Genomic DNA, 15,566 nt, shown 5'->3' on the forward strand with positions numbered 1-15,566 from the left:
AATTTTGTACCCTGTCCAGTGGTTCCTTCTGCCGTGCTAAGGGAAAACGCCGTAAGAACTTTCAGGCGTTGCCAAATTTCCTTTGATAAAACACGAATTTCCTGGTTAACTTATGTATATTTTTCTTCCGCTTTTTCAGATAATTATGTTCGTAATTTCACCAAAAGTTCCTGAAAATTTCAAGGAAAAATATTCTTAACTTTTCTCCAAAATAAACATTTTATTGAAGGGAATTTGGCAACTCTCGAATGTCCAAACGGCGTTCTTCCTTAGCACGGCAGCATTGCAAACGGTATCCACTGCATCAAAGAATTCCACAGCTAAATTTTCCTTAAAATATCGAATACACACCTATTGTGCGACTCAACCCAGACAAACTCATCTGCACTGGTGACATTAGTATTGATCGTCTCAAGGGACGAGTGCCTCATGAGCCTCCTCACTGCTGGCTCGCTACTTTCACTACCGCTAAGACTTGAGTATGTGGATGTGGAGTAACCCGCATTGGACGTGTGTGACCGCATTGTTAGTTGCTGAATGGCCAGTTTGATATCCTCTAAACCAGATCCACATGGCACTAACTGTTAAGAAAGAAGCAGAAACAAATCTTTAACAACAAATGAAAGCTGATGCTTTTTTCCATTATTCTCAGACTTCATTTCACATTTATTTGGATAGATTCCTGCAGTTCACGTTGTTTAATTTGCTTTTATGTTACAGTAAAATTTCCCTCAATCGAACTACGGTTAAGACGAAATGCCTCGTGAGTTGGATTTTTTTTCTGCCCCTAGGCACATCCATAAGTTAAGTGGAGAATCAGTTATGAGGAATTGCCGCTTGAATCGAATCTTTTTTCGATCCCTCCACAATTCGACTTAGCGAGCTTTTACTGTACCTATATACTTTTAACAGAGAGCTAAACCACTTATTGCTTTTAAAATTCCTGTGAATTTACATTGAATTATGAGGAAATATACCTACACACAAAATTCAAGTTTTAATGTTTCTGAGTTTTCTGCTTAAAAAACAAAACATCAAAGGAAATTGAGCAATGTCTGATATATTTACACTGATTCTGGTTAAATCCTCCAATTTATACATTTATAAGTCAGTTTAATAATCAATTTATGCTGACTGAAAAACTTCAGGAAAAAATGCCTTTGAGAAGAGGACATTGCATGGTTAGTTCGTACCTAAACATTGTTTATGGGCTTTAGCTGCTGAGGCTAGGTACTTCTTGAGGTATAAACAAATAGATTTATACTTTTGCTTGGAAAAATTTGAGAACTTCAGAAGCGTTCCAATAATTAATTTTTCTGTTATTTACACTTCAAGCGGTTTCTCAGAAAACTCTCTCCAATTTTGAATCATGAGAGGAGTGATATCTGAACTCAATTGAATTTCAGAAGTTCCCTACTATTTATATACTTAATAAATGAGCAAGTGAAACACTTTAGGGATTTGGATATTGTTGGTGGAACTGAATACTTAGAATGCATTTTGTTTTAAAAAATTTGAAACCGTGAATAGCGCAACGTGCAAGTTTTTTTTCGTTTCCTGAATGTTTTTCTGGAATTTTGGGCTGCCGCTCATTCACATGATAGATACTTCAAAAATACCAATTTTTTTTTCCTTGTGCGAAACATTGAAACTGAAAACAGTCTTAAGGCGTTAAAACGCTTAAAATCTAAGAGGCTTAGCCAACGTTTAAACGTTAGGTCTAAATATGCACCTTAGCGGGTGTTGCTCTATGTCGTACTCTTGATTGAACTGGCTTCCTGCTGGAGCGGTTTTGATTTGGCATGACAGATGCTGAGAGCCTCTCATCTTCTGGCACTGAATTAAGAGGACAACAGTAGTGCTGATACTTATCAACAGGTGGAGAGGAACTGGTATGCCCGTCTGACATACTAGCATGACCGGATGACCTGTTGTCGTCCGATGAACTGCCATTGTAATCTCGCCTCTGTAAAGTAAAAAAAAAAGCTTACATAAATGCATGGGTTGTATTGGGAGATTAAAATTAATAATTATTCTTCTAAACAAGCCAAAAAGCTGTTGAAAATTAGTACACCTACATCAAAGTATCATAAACCATTCTAGCAAGCCTTGGTGATGAGGAGGTCAAGCCAGTTTGCTGCCAATACTGAGGTCCCAGGATCAAACCCTAGTATTGACTGGTTTTTAAAGATACTTGAAAATCTCTTGTCGTGGCCATGGGCGACCATGCCACTAGAATACCCTTATTTACCCTTTAGGGTGGATTCCCAGCTTAGGTGCAATGTATTCTGGGTACGATTGATTTTTTTTCAAATTCTAACCACCAGAAAGATTATTTTTGAAAATCGAAATTTTAACAAAATCCAAAATATGGTGTCTACAAACTTTGCAGGAAAAAATTCCCTGAATTTTACCGGTTCTTCCTAAATAAAATAATCAAAATTCCCTGACTTAGCACATCAACAATTTAAACACATGGAACTGACAATAAAAATGTTTGACATTAATTTCAAAGAAAATGACAGAAAAATGAACCTTTTTTCTTTGGATACTAATCTGTAATTGACTACACTCGCCGTTTCTTACTGAATTATATTCCTCCGGATTCACTATTTGGGGTGAGATTCAGAGCATTCAATCCCAAACTAGACTAGACTTGAGAGCTTTTTGTTTTTCTATTGTGTGGACAATGCTTATGTTTTTCCAGATTCATTCAAGTTTCGAGATTCTTCAAAATTCCAGTCTCACTCATGCAATTTCTCGGCTTTTCCCAGTTTTCCAGACCTGTAGACACCCTGAAATCCAAGTAGCAGAGGTTGCAACAACTTGCAACAAAATCGTTTGATTCTTGCAACTAATAGATTGATGTGCAGATTGCCTACTCTCTCCTCCGAAGGAGCTATCATTGTTGGAACTAGTTGCAATTAAGTTGAAACATGTTTCAACTTCAAAGTATTGCTGGTTGCCTATCTTTAGATTTTAAACAACTTCGGTTTAGCAATTTTGCAATCTCAGCAGGTTGCAACTTTGTCTTCCGATCAAATCGCCGAAAATCGGCACTTATCGACCAAAAGTTGATCGAAAGCTGCAACTTTGTTGCAACAAATATCAACATTGTTTCAACTTGTTTCAACTTTTACATTGAAAACTGCTACTTGGGAAATGTTCTCTAAATTTGTAAAACCGCACGGAGCCATGGCAAAAATAACGAACCTGCAACAACCTAAGTTCATCAACACTGGGATGATGATGTAGGAGTGACCCGAGGGCATTTTTCCGACCACCACTCAGAGAATTGGTCGTTGAGGTCATCTGCTTGATCGAGACGGGCGTCGAGGCCTTCCGCTGTGGACTCGGGTTCCCATTGCTGACCAGATTACTGGGGCTGTTGTTGTAGATGTTGGTGGTACTATTGCTCCGGCCTGTGTTCAACTGGTACAGCTTGCTTTTGGGCGACGGCAGGTCGCGTCGACCAGGTGAGGTTGGGTCGCGGCGACCAGGCGATGTTAGGTCTCGACGGTTGGGCGATGTCAAGTCTCGAGGACCGGGTGATGTTACCTCTGGCGCATCTTTCTCTGGGACCAATGGGCTGACTATTTCCACAGGTGTGACGGCAAAAGGTTTCGCCGGCGACAGATGAGATGTGCTCAGGGAGGAGGAGGAGAGGCTTGTAGTTTCTTTCGATCCAGCGAGAGAGGATAGTGCTTGTGAGCTCCCATTCAACTGTAAAAAAAAATTGAATTGTTAGTGCATTGGAGTCCAAGGAGTGAGGATATCTTTGTTTGGAAATAAGATTTTCTTTCAAAAGTTGTTGGAAACCTAGAGAAGATACCTTTTTTATTAAATAAAATGTACTATTTAATATATAAAAAAGGTATCTTTTCTAGGTTTCCAACAACTTTTGGAAAAAAATCTTCCCTAGAAAACGGAACACGGAAAAAAACGAGTTTAGGGCTGGTACCTGCGCGGAAGGTCCCAGCCCTAATTTAAATTTAAATGAGAATAATCCACGCAGAGTGTGCAAAAATGTCAAAATCACGAGTTGAAAAATGCTGACTCCGCGAGTTTAAATATTAGAGCCGAACACAGAGCGGAGCGGCCTACAAACCTAGGTGGATACTTCACGCATTGCGCAATGTTTGAAGTATCCACTTAGGTTTGTAGGCGCCAATGCACGTTGCGCGTCGATCGCCCTCTCGCCGCGCCGCGCCGCGCCGCAGCGAGCCACGGCGCCTTAAAGCAACTATTTCACAACAGAGGTGTTGCACAGTATCATACGAAATTGAAGGCGCTCCAGCATGTTAAGGATGACAGGCATCCATTAAGAGTACGGAGCTTTCCTCGCAAAATAAATCAAGATACTCCGGCACAAAAAGAGAGCTGTAGTCCAAAAACTCAGTAAGTGATAGCATCCGTATTTAATGACGTTTAGCAAATTTTTGAATGTCATTAGAGAAAAAAAGTGACTCGATTTAGGCAGAAACATCCTTGAGTATGCAGTCCAGAAGAATTTATTTTAAATCAAGACGAAAGTAGCGGAATGAAAGCGGGTTTCTGTTTGATGTGAGTGACTTTTCTTTTTATGTAAGCATCTTTTCATAAACAAACATGATTTTCTTTATTGATTCGTGAGGAAATTCTCTCGGCGGTAAATTCGAGCTTCGATCTGCTTGAATCAAGTCACTTTTTCCTCTTATAAAGTTCAAAAATCATGCTAAACGTTCTTAAATACAGATACTAGGACTTACATGTATTCACATGCGGACTTATTAATTTTGGGTCTCAATTGGTAAGTGGACCAAAACTCCGCTGCCGAAAAAACGCGTGGACGTAAACTGCTAGAAAAACAGGTGCGTGGACAAAAAATCGTTGTCGTAATGTCCTACAACCGTTCATAATTAGTCAAAGTTGGCAGTGTAAGTAGGTACGATTGATTTACTCAAAAGTGTATTTTATTCACTTGGAGTATTATTGATCAATAATAATTGCAGACAAATTTATAAACCGGCGGCTCCCTTAGAAGTTAATAAGAGAAATGCAAAGCTTATAGCCTTGTTCAATCAAAGCTTCTAGATAAATGTGTGATTTTCGAAGAGATGACTATTGGAGCTCCACGGTATGTTCGTTGCCTATGCGGCAAAATTGAAGGGGAAACTTATGTGGACAATGTCTGTGTGTTTTCCGTATGAATAAGTATTGGCGCTCTACGGTATGTTTTTTGCCGATGCGGCGAAATTGAAGGCACAACGTAAGTGGACAGAGTATGTATGTTTTCCAAATGCGAGACTATTCTCGCTTTCCGGCAGGATTGTTGCCTATGCGACGAAATTGAAGGCGACTTATGTGTGCGATAGCTGCTAATAGGGTAGGTTACACATCAACGGCGCTACTTCTCCGTATAATAACATGTTGGAAGTACCAATAAATGCACTCTATGGTACCGATTTTTTCGAGATTGACAAATAATAGTTTGACCTTAAAAACTCATATTACTCGAGAACATCATATCAAAGAATCGAGAAACTTGACCAGCTCTGACTATTTTAGTTTTCTGTGGGCACTCCTCTGGTTAAAATTGGTACTCTTTGATTTTGAGAGTGCTGCAAAAGCACATTTTTACTGTTGCTTTCATCATAAAATCACCCAAAAAAACACGCATTTTTTTTACTTTAACCTTCTATGCGAGATTTTTGGAGCCTGAAAACCCTAAGCTAGGTTTCCACGATCATAGATAGAGCCGACCAAAATGGGTTATTGACGTGACGATTGAGTGTTGCCAAATTGCCGATCAAATTCAACGGCGCCTCTAATTTCGACCAACACGAATCTCGAATAGTGAACAGAGTATAACATATAAATAGACCGTCTTCAGCAGAAAGGAACCAAGCTACGTCAGCTATTGCCGAATTTAACTGGGCAATTAGATTTTTCACGACAGAGCGTTTGTGAGGATTCCTTTTGAAATTTTAAGAAATTTGCTTCGTACTATGCAGAAAATTCACTGAAATTTGCACAAAAATCCGCACAGCCGTTTTCATAAAAAAAATTGACCAATTAAATTTGGTGGCTTCGTACCTTTCTTTTTAACTCGGTCCAAAAATCTTTTTATATTCTGTTTGTGATTCACGATCCATTTCGATGGTCTCATTTTGATGGTGGAAATCAGCTCTATAGGTGCGAGCAAAGCGCTACACAGTGGATCGGGGGTCAATTAGAAGAGGTCGGACTTGAATATTTTGGCTAAAATTTTAAATTTTGATGTTAGTATGGTCACGAATTCAATTTCCAGGGGTGTTGCGGAGACGAAATTTCACGAAAAACCGAAAAGAACCAATCTTGAAATTTTTAGGTTCATATATTTTCCGAAATATAAGCTTCCAAATTTTGTCCGACGTCTCCTATGGAGATGTTGCATGTGTGAGGAATTTGCGATTTGACTGTTGATTCTTATGTAAAAGTTCGCGAGAAACACGATGGTGCCACTGGTTTTCTCTGAAATCAACTCCCATTCTCAAAGAAAGCTCCCAAGTTGAGGCCAAAATGGAGGGAATATCCCACGCTATCCTGAGAGTCCACCTCTACATCAAGACAAACTCTCCATGCAAAGATAGGGAGCAAATACATTGACAGGGCTGCCACTTTATTTGGGGACTCCAAAATTGAAAACACGGCATCAGTGCTAATGTATTTGCTCCCTATCTTTGCATGGAGAGTTTGTTTTGATGTAGAGGTGAACTCTTAGGATAGCGTGGGATATCCCCTCCATTTTGGCCTCAACTTGAGAGCTTTTTTTGAGCTTGGGAGTTGATTTCAGAGAAAACCAGTGGCACCATCGTGTTTCTCGCGAACTTTTACGGAAGAATCAACAGTCAAATTGCAAAATCCTCACACATGCAACATCTCCATTAACTCGATCCACTGTGCGCCAGGATGGCAGCGCTGATGGGCCGAAGAAGGAGCTATCAAAGGAGGCGGAATTTTGAGGCCGCTTGCGTTCGGAGAGGTCTTAACGGTCGTGATAAATTCCAAAAATTCGGCGAGCACTAATCGCCTACACTAGGGAGCCGGGGGAGGGGGGTTTCCACCGACGGAACCGACAATCTTCGTCGGCTAGTTAAGACTGGGTGTGTTAGATAGCGCTAAAAAAACTATCATATCGACATTGAGAGTTTTGAAAAAGGAGGTACGTGTTATACTGCCGTGCTAAGGAAGAACGCCGTAAGAAAATTTAAGAGTTGCCGAATTTTCCCGGATGAAACGTTTATTTTTGAAGAAAATTATGCATTTTTTCCCTCGAAATTTTCAAACGTTTTAGATAAAATTGAGAACAAAATTGTCTGAAAAAATTGAAGGGAAATATCCACAATTATCCTAATAAAGTGGGTTTTTATTGAAGAAAATATGGCAACGTGTGAAGGCTCTAACGGCGTTCTTCCATAGCACGGCAGTATACTATACTGCACGCCTTGCTAAGGCAAAACGCCATGTTAACCATTCTAAAAATTAGCCCCTTTTGGGCTGTGTTACCGTTATCTTATAACTCTTTAAAAAGAGAAAAACTTAGTGAATGGGGGATTGGGGGACCCACATTTTAGGCCATAAGGCCTCGATACACGATCAAATTCCGGACCAATTCTGATCAAAGTAGACCAGTTGATGACTGATGGCCACGATGTATGCAACAGTCCTCTCTTATCAAAATTGGACGGGCTGTCACATTTCGATCAGAGTGGAGTGCCACCATTCATCATTTCCTGCCGCAGGAGACATTTCTGTCAAGTTTTCATTTTAATAGCAACAAAACTGATCAAAACCTAACCAAAGAAATTGCAATAAAATAAAATGAGATTGATTTGTGAATAATTTCCTGGTCTAATTCCATTTTGGTGCGATGGAAATAGCAATTTACTCTTGATAAACCACACTTAGGTTATTTTTCCATTGTTTTCGTTTACATTCGAGCCACCGCCATCTTGGTGCACTCTTTTGTGACTCAATGAGCAAGAGCCAATCAGAACTGGATTTTTTTAGGCTACTTCCAGCCCAACCAGAATTAAGATGTCGTAACTCTGTGTACAAAAGGACTCGAAACTTCAGAAGCCGGACCTCTTTCCGGGTGCAGGAGCCGAAAACTTCAGAAATTCAAAGGACCCAAACTTCGGGTCCCACGTAACGCGCGAAGTTTCTTTCTCCGTGCACAGGAAAGCACGCTCGCCTGAACCCATGGCCCAGTGTTCGAAACTCACCTTTGAGTTTTAAGAGTCATGTGGCAAATCAAGCCCGATTTTTGGGCGCCATTAAAGATTTTTTTGGGGCCAAATTGACTTTTTGCCTCCATACGGCGCATTTAGTGAAAAGTTAGACGCAAGATGTTTTCGTAACAGAACTAGTAAGTAGCTGTAACTTGGGGAAGACAAAAGCACTAAGGATGAAATCGTGAAGAATAGAAAAAGCTTTCACTTGTAGTGCTGATAATTTCGAATAATCACCTAATATGAAAATTCAGATTTTTAAGGGGCAATTTTTAGGGGTCACGTTGGCGCAAAGTCTTCATTTTTTAGGCGCCATGGCCGATTTTTAGGCGCATTTGGCGCGATGGCGCCTGTGGGTTTCGAACACTGCCATGGCCGGAAAATGTCCCTGCGGTCGTGAACTTAGGTCGAGGATGGAGGGACTTGCCTTGTTCGGTGTGGCCGGTTTCGGGAGCAGTGGTTCCGAGGACGTCTTGGAGCTCACGTACGGCACCGATTCCCGGCTCCCGCTGTTCGTCCCGCCGGGCCTGAAAACAAATTCACACAACCGCATTAAAAATCCACTCGCAAGATAAAAAGAATTGCACAAGAGCACTTGAATCGCATTTAGCAAAAAGGAACCAGCGCGATTACAGTGTTATACGAATGGATGGCCGTAGCAAAAACGTACCAACGCGATTATAGTGTTGTACAAATGGATCACTCTTAGCAAAAAGGAACCAGCGCGATTACAGTGTTATACAAATGGATCGCACTTAGCAAAAAGGAACCAGCGCGATTATAGCACTGGAAAAAAAACACATTGTATCTAGAGACCTGAACTCCTGACTCTTGAAAACATTGACAAGAAAAAGGACTCTTGATTCAATCAGATTAAAGCTTAAATCTGAAGGAAATCCGCTCAAATTAAGGGGCTTGGTTCTTGATTTAAGCTTAAATCTGATTGAATCAAGAGTATTTTTTCTTGTTGATGTTTTCAAGAGTCTGGACTCTAGATCCAATGTGTTTTTTTCCCCAGTGTTTCGGTTTTTAATAATTGTGTATTTTAGCCCGGTGCCGTATTTCGTATGCCGTTCTTCAGCACGGCAGTATACTGCCGTGCTGCGGAAGAACGCCGTATGAAAATTCGAGAGTTGCCAAATTTCCTTCAAAAAATGTTTATTTTTGAGAAAAGTTAGAAATATTTTCTTTGAAAGTTTTAGGGACTTAAGGTAAAATTATGAACAAAATTTCTTGAAAAATTGGAAGGAAAATATCCACAAGCTTACCAGGAAATTCGGGCTTTATCAAAGAAAAATCGGCAACGCCTGAAGGTTCATACGGCGTTTTTCCTTAGCACGGCAGTATAATGTTCCGTTCAAAGATCACTGATCAATCATGCAAAAAATAAGACGTAGCTCGGAGGAAAGTGAAGGCGAATGGTATTTTCGGAGGGTCATGACCTCATTGTATTGCGGAGACGCGCCGGCACTCGGGGTCAATACCAAGTTCAAGTCGACGCGACGGTCAAGTTCAAGATGAACTCCATTAAAGCGAGCGCATGCGCAGGTGTACAAAAACAGCGCCTCTCCCCGACTCTTCAGATTTACATAATGGAGCAGAAGCTGAAATTACAGCTCCGAACCGATGTGGTTAGAGCAAAATTCTTTTAAGCAAAAATCTATATAATCCAGGGTTACCATAGAATGAAGAAAATGAAATTTCCTGACATTTCCATGCACTGGAAAAACAAACCGCTTGGATCTAGAGTCCGGACTCTTGAAAACAACGACAAGAAAAAATACTCTTGATTCAATCGGATTTTTACTTGAATCAAAAGGAAACCCGCTTAATTTAAGAAGCTGGGTTCTTGATTTAAGCAAAAATCCAATTAAATCAAGAGAAATTTTTCTTGTCATTGTTTTCAAGAGTCTAGACTCTAGATCCAAGCGGTTTTTTTCCAGTGTGTGACATTTTTGTAAAATTCCCTGAAAACTGAAGATATGCTGGATGGTTAAAAAGATATATAATTTCATATAGTTTTCACTAAAAATCTGTTGCTTGAAACGTCAAATCCAGGCTAGAAAGCAAATGAAAGTGACTTGACAATTTTTCCCTGACATTTCCGACATTTTCCCTGACAATTCCAGGTTTCCCCTGACATCTCCCGGTATTCTCTGACTGTGGCAGCCCGAATAATTGCAGCAAGCTATTACAGCATGTCGCCAAAATTTGTTATGGTGGGAATTCCTCTATAATTCGATCGGAGCCAAAAGCCTTTACGAAGAATGCACGAACGCTGGATATAGTCACGACAAAAACTTGCCTTTACCCATTCTTACAAATAAAAAACGTACAAAACGAAAATTGAAATTTGAAATTGTTACCAAAAAGGTACAAAACGAGTTTGTCAATAAGCCCAATCGCGGTCCGAAATCAAAGTGAACACGTGATCAGATGAAGTTCAATGTTACCATTGCAAAGGATAGGCCCTTATTCTTTTTTTTTTGAAAAAAAAAACATTCTTATGATTCCACATTTTAGGAATGTCTGGAGCCGGAGATAATATAAACATTTTTGGAAACTTAAACGCAAGGTAAGAAAGAAATCGATGCGGCCGGACGAGAGTTATCACCTCGGACAAAACACTTCGTAATCGATTTTTCCTGAAGTCTAAAAGTCGGAGACGGTATAAATATCATTGCAGGCTTGAACGCAAAGTAAAGAAAGTAGTCGAAGCGGCACATTCATTCGTTTTTCAGTACATTCCCGATAAATTCAGTACCTCCTCAACAGAAAAATCCACTATACTTTTTCCGTACCTCCATTTGACAAAATCCGAGAAATTTCAACACTTTGAATTTCTTTCTCAAATTGCGACGAAAATTAAATATTCCGGACCTTCTAGCGCACTTTTTCAGTGCTTCGGACCGCCCTTAAAAATCAGTACTATTTCCGGACTTTCCGAAAATTCCGGACTTGTAGACACCCTGGTAAACTTTGAGTGTGATTATCATTCATTTCTCAGCCGATAATACGTGTTCCTCTGAGTCGGGTTTGTTTACATTCGTCCAACTTCGGAGCTCCTTGATGGCCTAAAACTGATGAACCAATCGAAGAGCGACACAGAGATGCTAATCCTCTCCCGTATATAGGTACTCTACTAAGAACCGCGTTGTCTTACCTCTCTCTATGAAAGGACTCGAACAATGAAGATGTTGCATGTGTGAGGAATTTGCGATTTGACTGCTGATTTTTCTGTAAAAGTTCGCGAGAAACACAATGGTACCACTGGTTTTCTCTGAAATCAACTCCCAAGCTCAAAAAAAGCTCTCAAGTTGAGGCCCAAATGGAGGGGATATCCCACGCTATCCTGAGAGTCCACCTCTACATCAAGACAAACTCTCCATGCAATGATAGGGAGCAAATACATTAGCAGGGTTGCCGTATTTTCAGTTTTAGAGTCCCCAAATAAAGTGGCAGCCCTGTCAATGTATTTGCTCCCTATCTTTGCATGGAGAGTTTGTCTTGGTGTAGAGGTGGACTCTCAGGATAGCGTGGGATATCCCCTCCATTTTGGCCTCAACTTGAGAGCTTTTTTTGAGCTTGGGAGTTGATTTCAGAGAAAACCAGTGGCACCATCGGGTTTCTCGCGAACTTTTACATAAGAATTAGTAGTCAAATCGCATATTCATCACACATGCAACATCTCCATTCTCAACATATATAGGTACCTATACTCGACGGCAACCGGGTGCGCGGGTAGCTGCTGCAGCTGTCGGCTGGAGTGGCCGCCGACGGCACGCACAGAATTCCTGCGGCGCGCAGCGCAGCGGCCCGGAGCGAAAAACCCGGGCCGCGCGCAAAAAAAAGGAAGAGAGAAAAAAACTCGTTTCTTTAGTTAAGTTATGAGCGAATTAGAGCCAGGGCCGACGCCGAGGCTTAACGACGCACCCGCCATGGGATGGGATGCGGCCGCGGCCTATACCATACCCATACTCAGAAATTAGGACCCGAGGAAGCGACATTAGTGAACGACTTAGTCATCTCGTATTCTGCCGTGCTAAGGAAAAACGCCGTATGAGCATTCGAATGTTGCCCCATTTTCTCCAAGAGAGTACTTGTCTTGAGAAAAGTTATGTACATGTCGAAGGCAGTTAGTCAAATCAGGCGTTCTATCAAATGCCTAGACCGGTAGTCAAATTTTCACCGTTTACGGAATTCGGCAAATTTGTAGCAAGGAGTTCACACACTGGAAAAAAAACACATTGGATCTAGAGTCTAGACTCTTGAAAACATCGACAAGAAAAAGTACTCTTGATTCAACCAGAATCTAGTTTAAATCAAGAACCAAGCCTCTTAATTTAAGCGGATTTCGTTTTGATTCAAGCAAAAATCCAATTGAATCAAGAGTATTTTTCCTTGTCAATGTTTTCAAGAGTCTGGACTCCAGATCCAATGTGTTTTTTTTTCCAGTGCAAGAGAGTGCTTATTCTTGAGAAAAGTTATGCACATGTCGAAGACAATTAGTCAAATAATCAGGCGTTTTATCAAATGCCTGGACCGGTGGTCAAATTTTCACAGTTTACGGAATTCGGTAAATTTGTGGCAAGGAGTTCACAGGTTTTCAACATTTTGGGAAAAATAACTCTTCAAATCCGTGAGCTCTCCTTGTTCCTTCCTTTTTATATGCCTTTAGTACATTTGAATGTTATCATTTTAAACATTCTACACTGGAAAAAAACACATTGGATCTAGAGTCCAGACTCTTAAAAACATCAACAAGAAAAAGTACTCTTGATTCAATCAGAATCTAGCTTAAATCAAGTACCAAACCTCTTAATTTAAGCGGGTTCGTTTTTGATTCGAACAAAAATCCAATATGAATCAAGGAGTATATTTCCTTGTCAATGTTTTCAGAGTTGGATCCAGATCCAAAGTTTTTTTTTTTTCCAGTGCCAAAGGAGGCGTACTATCTTGCAGAAAAGTTATGCACATGCTCGAAGACAATTCGTTTCAAATCATCAGGGTTTTATCAAATGCTAGACCGGTGGTCACCTTTTCCAGTCTTACGGAATTCGGTAAAGAGGTGTGTGAAAAAAACGGCCAAAAATGCCTCGAGGCATTTTCGAATTTTGATCACTTGAGGTGGTTAACGTAGCTTCCGAGCACCAAAACGGACGCCGTTGTGCTTAGAGCGCCGGGTTGCGACGTTGCCATTTTTTGACAAGTGGAATCCTTTAAAAATTCATATCTCCGCCGCATCTCACACGATTTCACTGAACTTTTTTTTAAAATGTTCCTCTTAAATAGAGGCTTTTTAGTGATGTTGTTTATTGGGTTTACTCGGCTTTTAAGTGGGCACTTACGCGGTTTTAGCGTTTTTGATAGACACAAAAATTAGTTTTTCTTTTACCACGATCGTTGGATCGACGGAATCTAAACAAAAACCAATCTAAATGGAGTTCAGATTCTAGCCTTTCTAACGAGCACAAGATCATCGGGGGGAAACGTTTAGTTCCCGAGATATGACCGCTCAAGTTGGCTTCACTGCGCTTTTGCCCGCGATGTGATGCGTGTTATCACTAGTCATTCGGCGAACTAGGGGTCCTGTACGTTCAATTTACGTGTGAACATAATTACACAGAGCAGTAAGGTTGTACAACCACAAGCCGTTTTTCACCTTCGGGCTGCCAATGTGCGACGATGCATTTTTGAAGTGAAAAACTCTTAAAGGACTGCATAACTCCGCTGCATTAACCGATTTCAATGAACTTTTTTTTAAAAATTGTTCCTCTTAAATAGAGCTATCTATGGCGTTAAGGTTTCTGGGATTGTATTTACGTTAGGGATGGCATTAGGTCGTTTATATGGTTCTTTGCAGGAGATTTTTCCTACAACAACTAGTGTTGTATTTCTATTTTTTTTTTTCTCGGCGGGATTGGGGAAGGGTTTAAAATGGACGAAATTTAAACTATTAAACCAGTGGCGTAGGGAAGGGGGGGGCCAGGGGGGGCCTGGCCCCCCCAAAATTGGACAAATAGTTTCATATGGCCCCCCCCCCAGAATTTGGATGGTGCAAAAACAACCATTTTAATCGTTAAACGTGAGAAAATAAATGGAATAACTGTTGAATGGCAAACAAATTTCAAACGTATTTTAACCTGAAAATGCATAAAACTGGGTGAATTTTATGCAGAAATGGACGGATGATTAAAACGCCACAAGTGCCTCGAGATGCGCTCAAATAGAGTTAAAATTTCAAAAATTTTCCGGGGGAGGCCCCCCGGACCCCCCCTGACTGGGGGGTATTCCATACCCCCCAGACCCCCGGTTGGTGGGGGGCCAGGCCCCCCCCAGCAAAATGGGCCTAGCTACGCCTCTGCTATGAACACTAGTTGTTGTTGAAAAAAATCTCTGCAAAGCACCCATATAAACGACCTAAGTGCCCTCCCTACGTAAATACAATCCAGAAACCTAAACGCATTAGATAGCTCTATTTAAGAGGGAACATTTTCAAAAAAGTTCATTGAATCGGTTGAAATGCAGCGGAGTTATGCATCTTTAAGAGTTTTCACTTCAAAAAATGGCAACGTCGCACATTGGCAGCCGAAGGTGAAAATACGGCTTGTGTTGTACACCTTACTGCTCTGTGTAATTATTTCAACGTAAATTGAACGTAAGGGACCCCTAGTTCGCGAATGACGTAGTGATAACACGCAGTCACATCGCGCAAAAGCGCATGTGACCAACTTTGAGCGGTCATATCTCGGGAACTAAACGTTCCCCCGGGATGATCTTGTGCTCGTTAGAAAGGTGAGAATCTGAACTCTCATTTAGATTGGTTTTTGTTTAGATTCCGTCGATTCCACGATCGTGGTAAAATAAAAACTAAATTTTTGTGTCTATCAAAAACTGCTAAAACCGCGTAAGTGCCACTTAAAGCCGAGTAAACCCCGATAAACTATACATCACTAGAAAGCTCTATTTAAGAGGAACATTTTAAAAAAAAGTTCATTGAAATCGGTTGAGATGCGGCGGAGATATGAATTTTTAAAGGTTTCCACTTTAAAAAATGGCAACGTCGCAACCCGGCGCTTCTAAGCAAAACGGCGACCGGTTTTTGGTGTCTCGGAAGCTACTGTACCACCTCAAGTGATCAAAATTCGAAAATGCCTCGAGGCATTTTTGGCCGTTTTTTCACACACCTCTTTGTGGCAAGGAGTTCACAGGTTTTCAACGTTTTGGGAAAAATAACTCTTCAAATCCGCGAGCTCTCCTCGTTCCTTCCTTTTTATATGCCTTTAGTACATTTGAATGTTATCATTTTAAACA

General features: G+C 40.7%; 1 protein-coding gene across 1 annotated transcript in view; it reads right to left on the bottom strand.

Annotated features, from left to right (window-relative positions):
• The window catches only part of LOC109044326 (ankyrin repeat and BTB/POZ domain-containing protein 2), a 97,163-nt gene that overhangs the window by 11,856 nt on the left and 69,741 nt on the right, over positions 1–15,566 (bottom strand). Inside the window, exons 3-6 of the mRNA XM_019061998.2 lie at positions 8,680–8,779; positions 3,214–3,723; positions 1,733–1,966; positions 352–581 (exon numbers count right to left, since the gene is read on the bottom strand). Coding sequence (XP_018917543.1) covers positions 352–581; positions 1,733–1,966; positions 3,214–3,723; positions 8,680–8,779 — 1,074 coding nt within the window. The remainder of the gene's footprint in view (positions 1–351; positions 582–1,732; positions 1,967–3,213; positions 3,724–8,679; positions 8,780–15,566) is intronic.

The sequence above is a fragment of the Bemisia tabaci genome, chromosome 10, assembly GCF_918797505.1.
Source record: "Bemisia tabaci chromosome 10, PGI_BMITA_v3".
NCBI classification, from domain to species: domain Eukaryota; kingdom Metazoa; phylum Arthropoda; class Insecta; order Hemiptera; family Aleyrodidae; genus Bemisia; species Bemisia tabaci.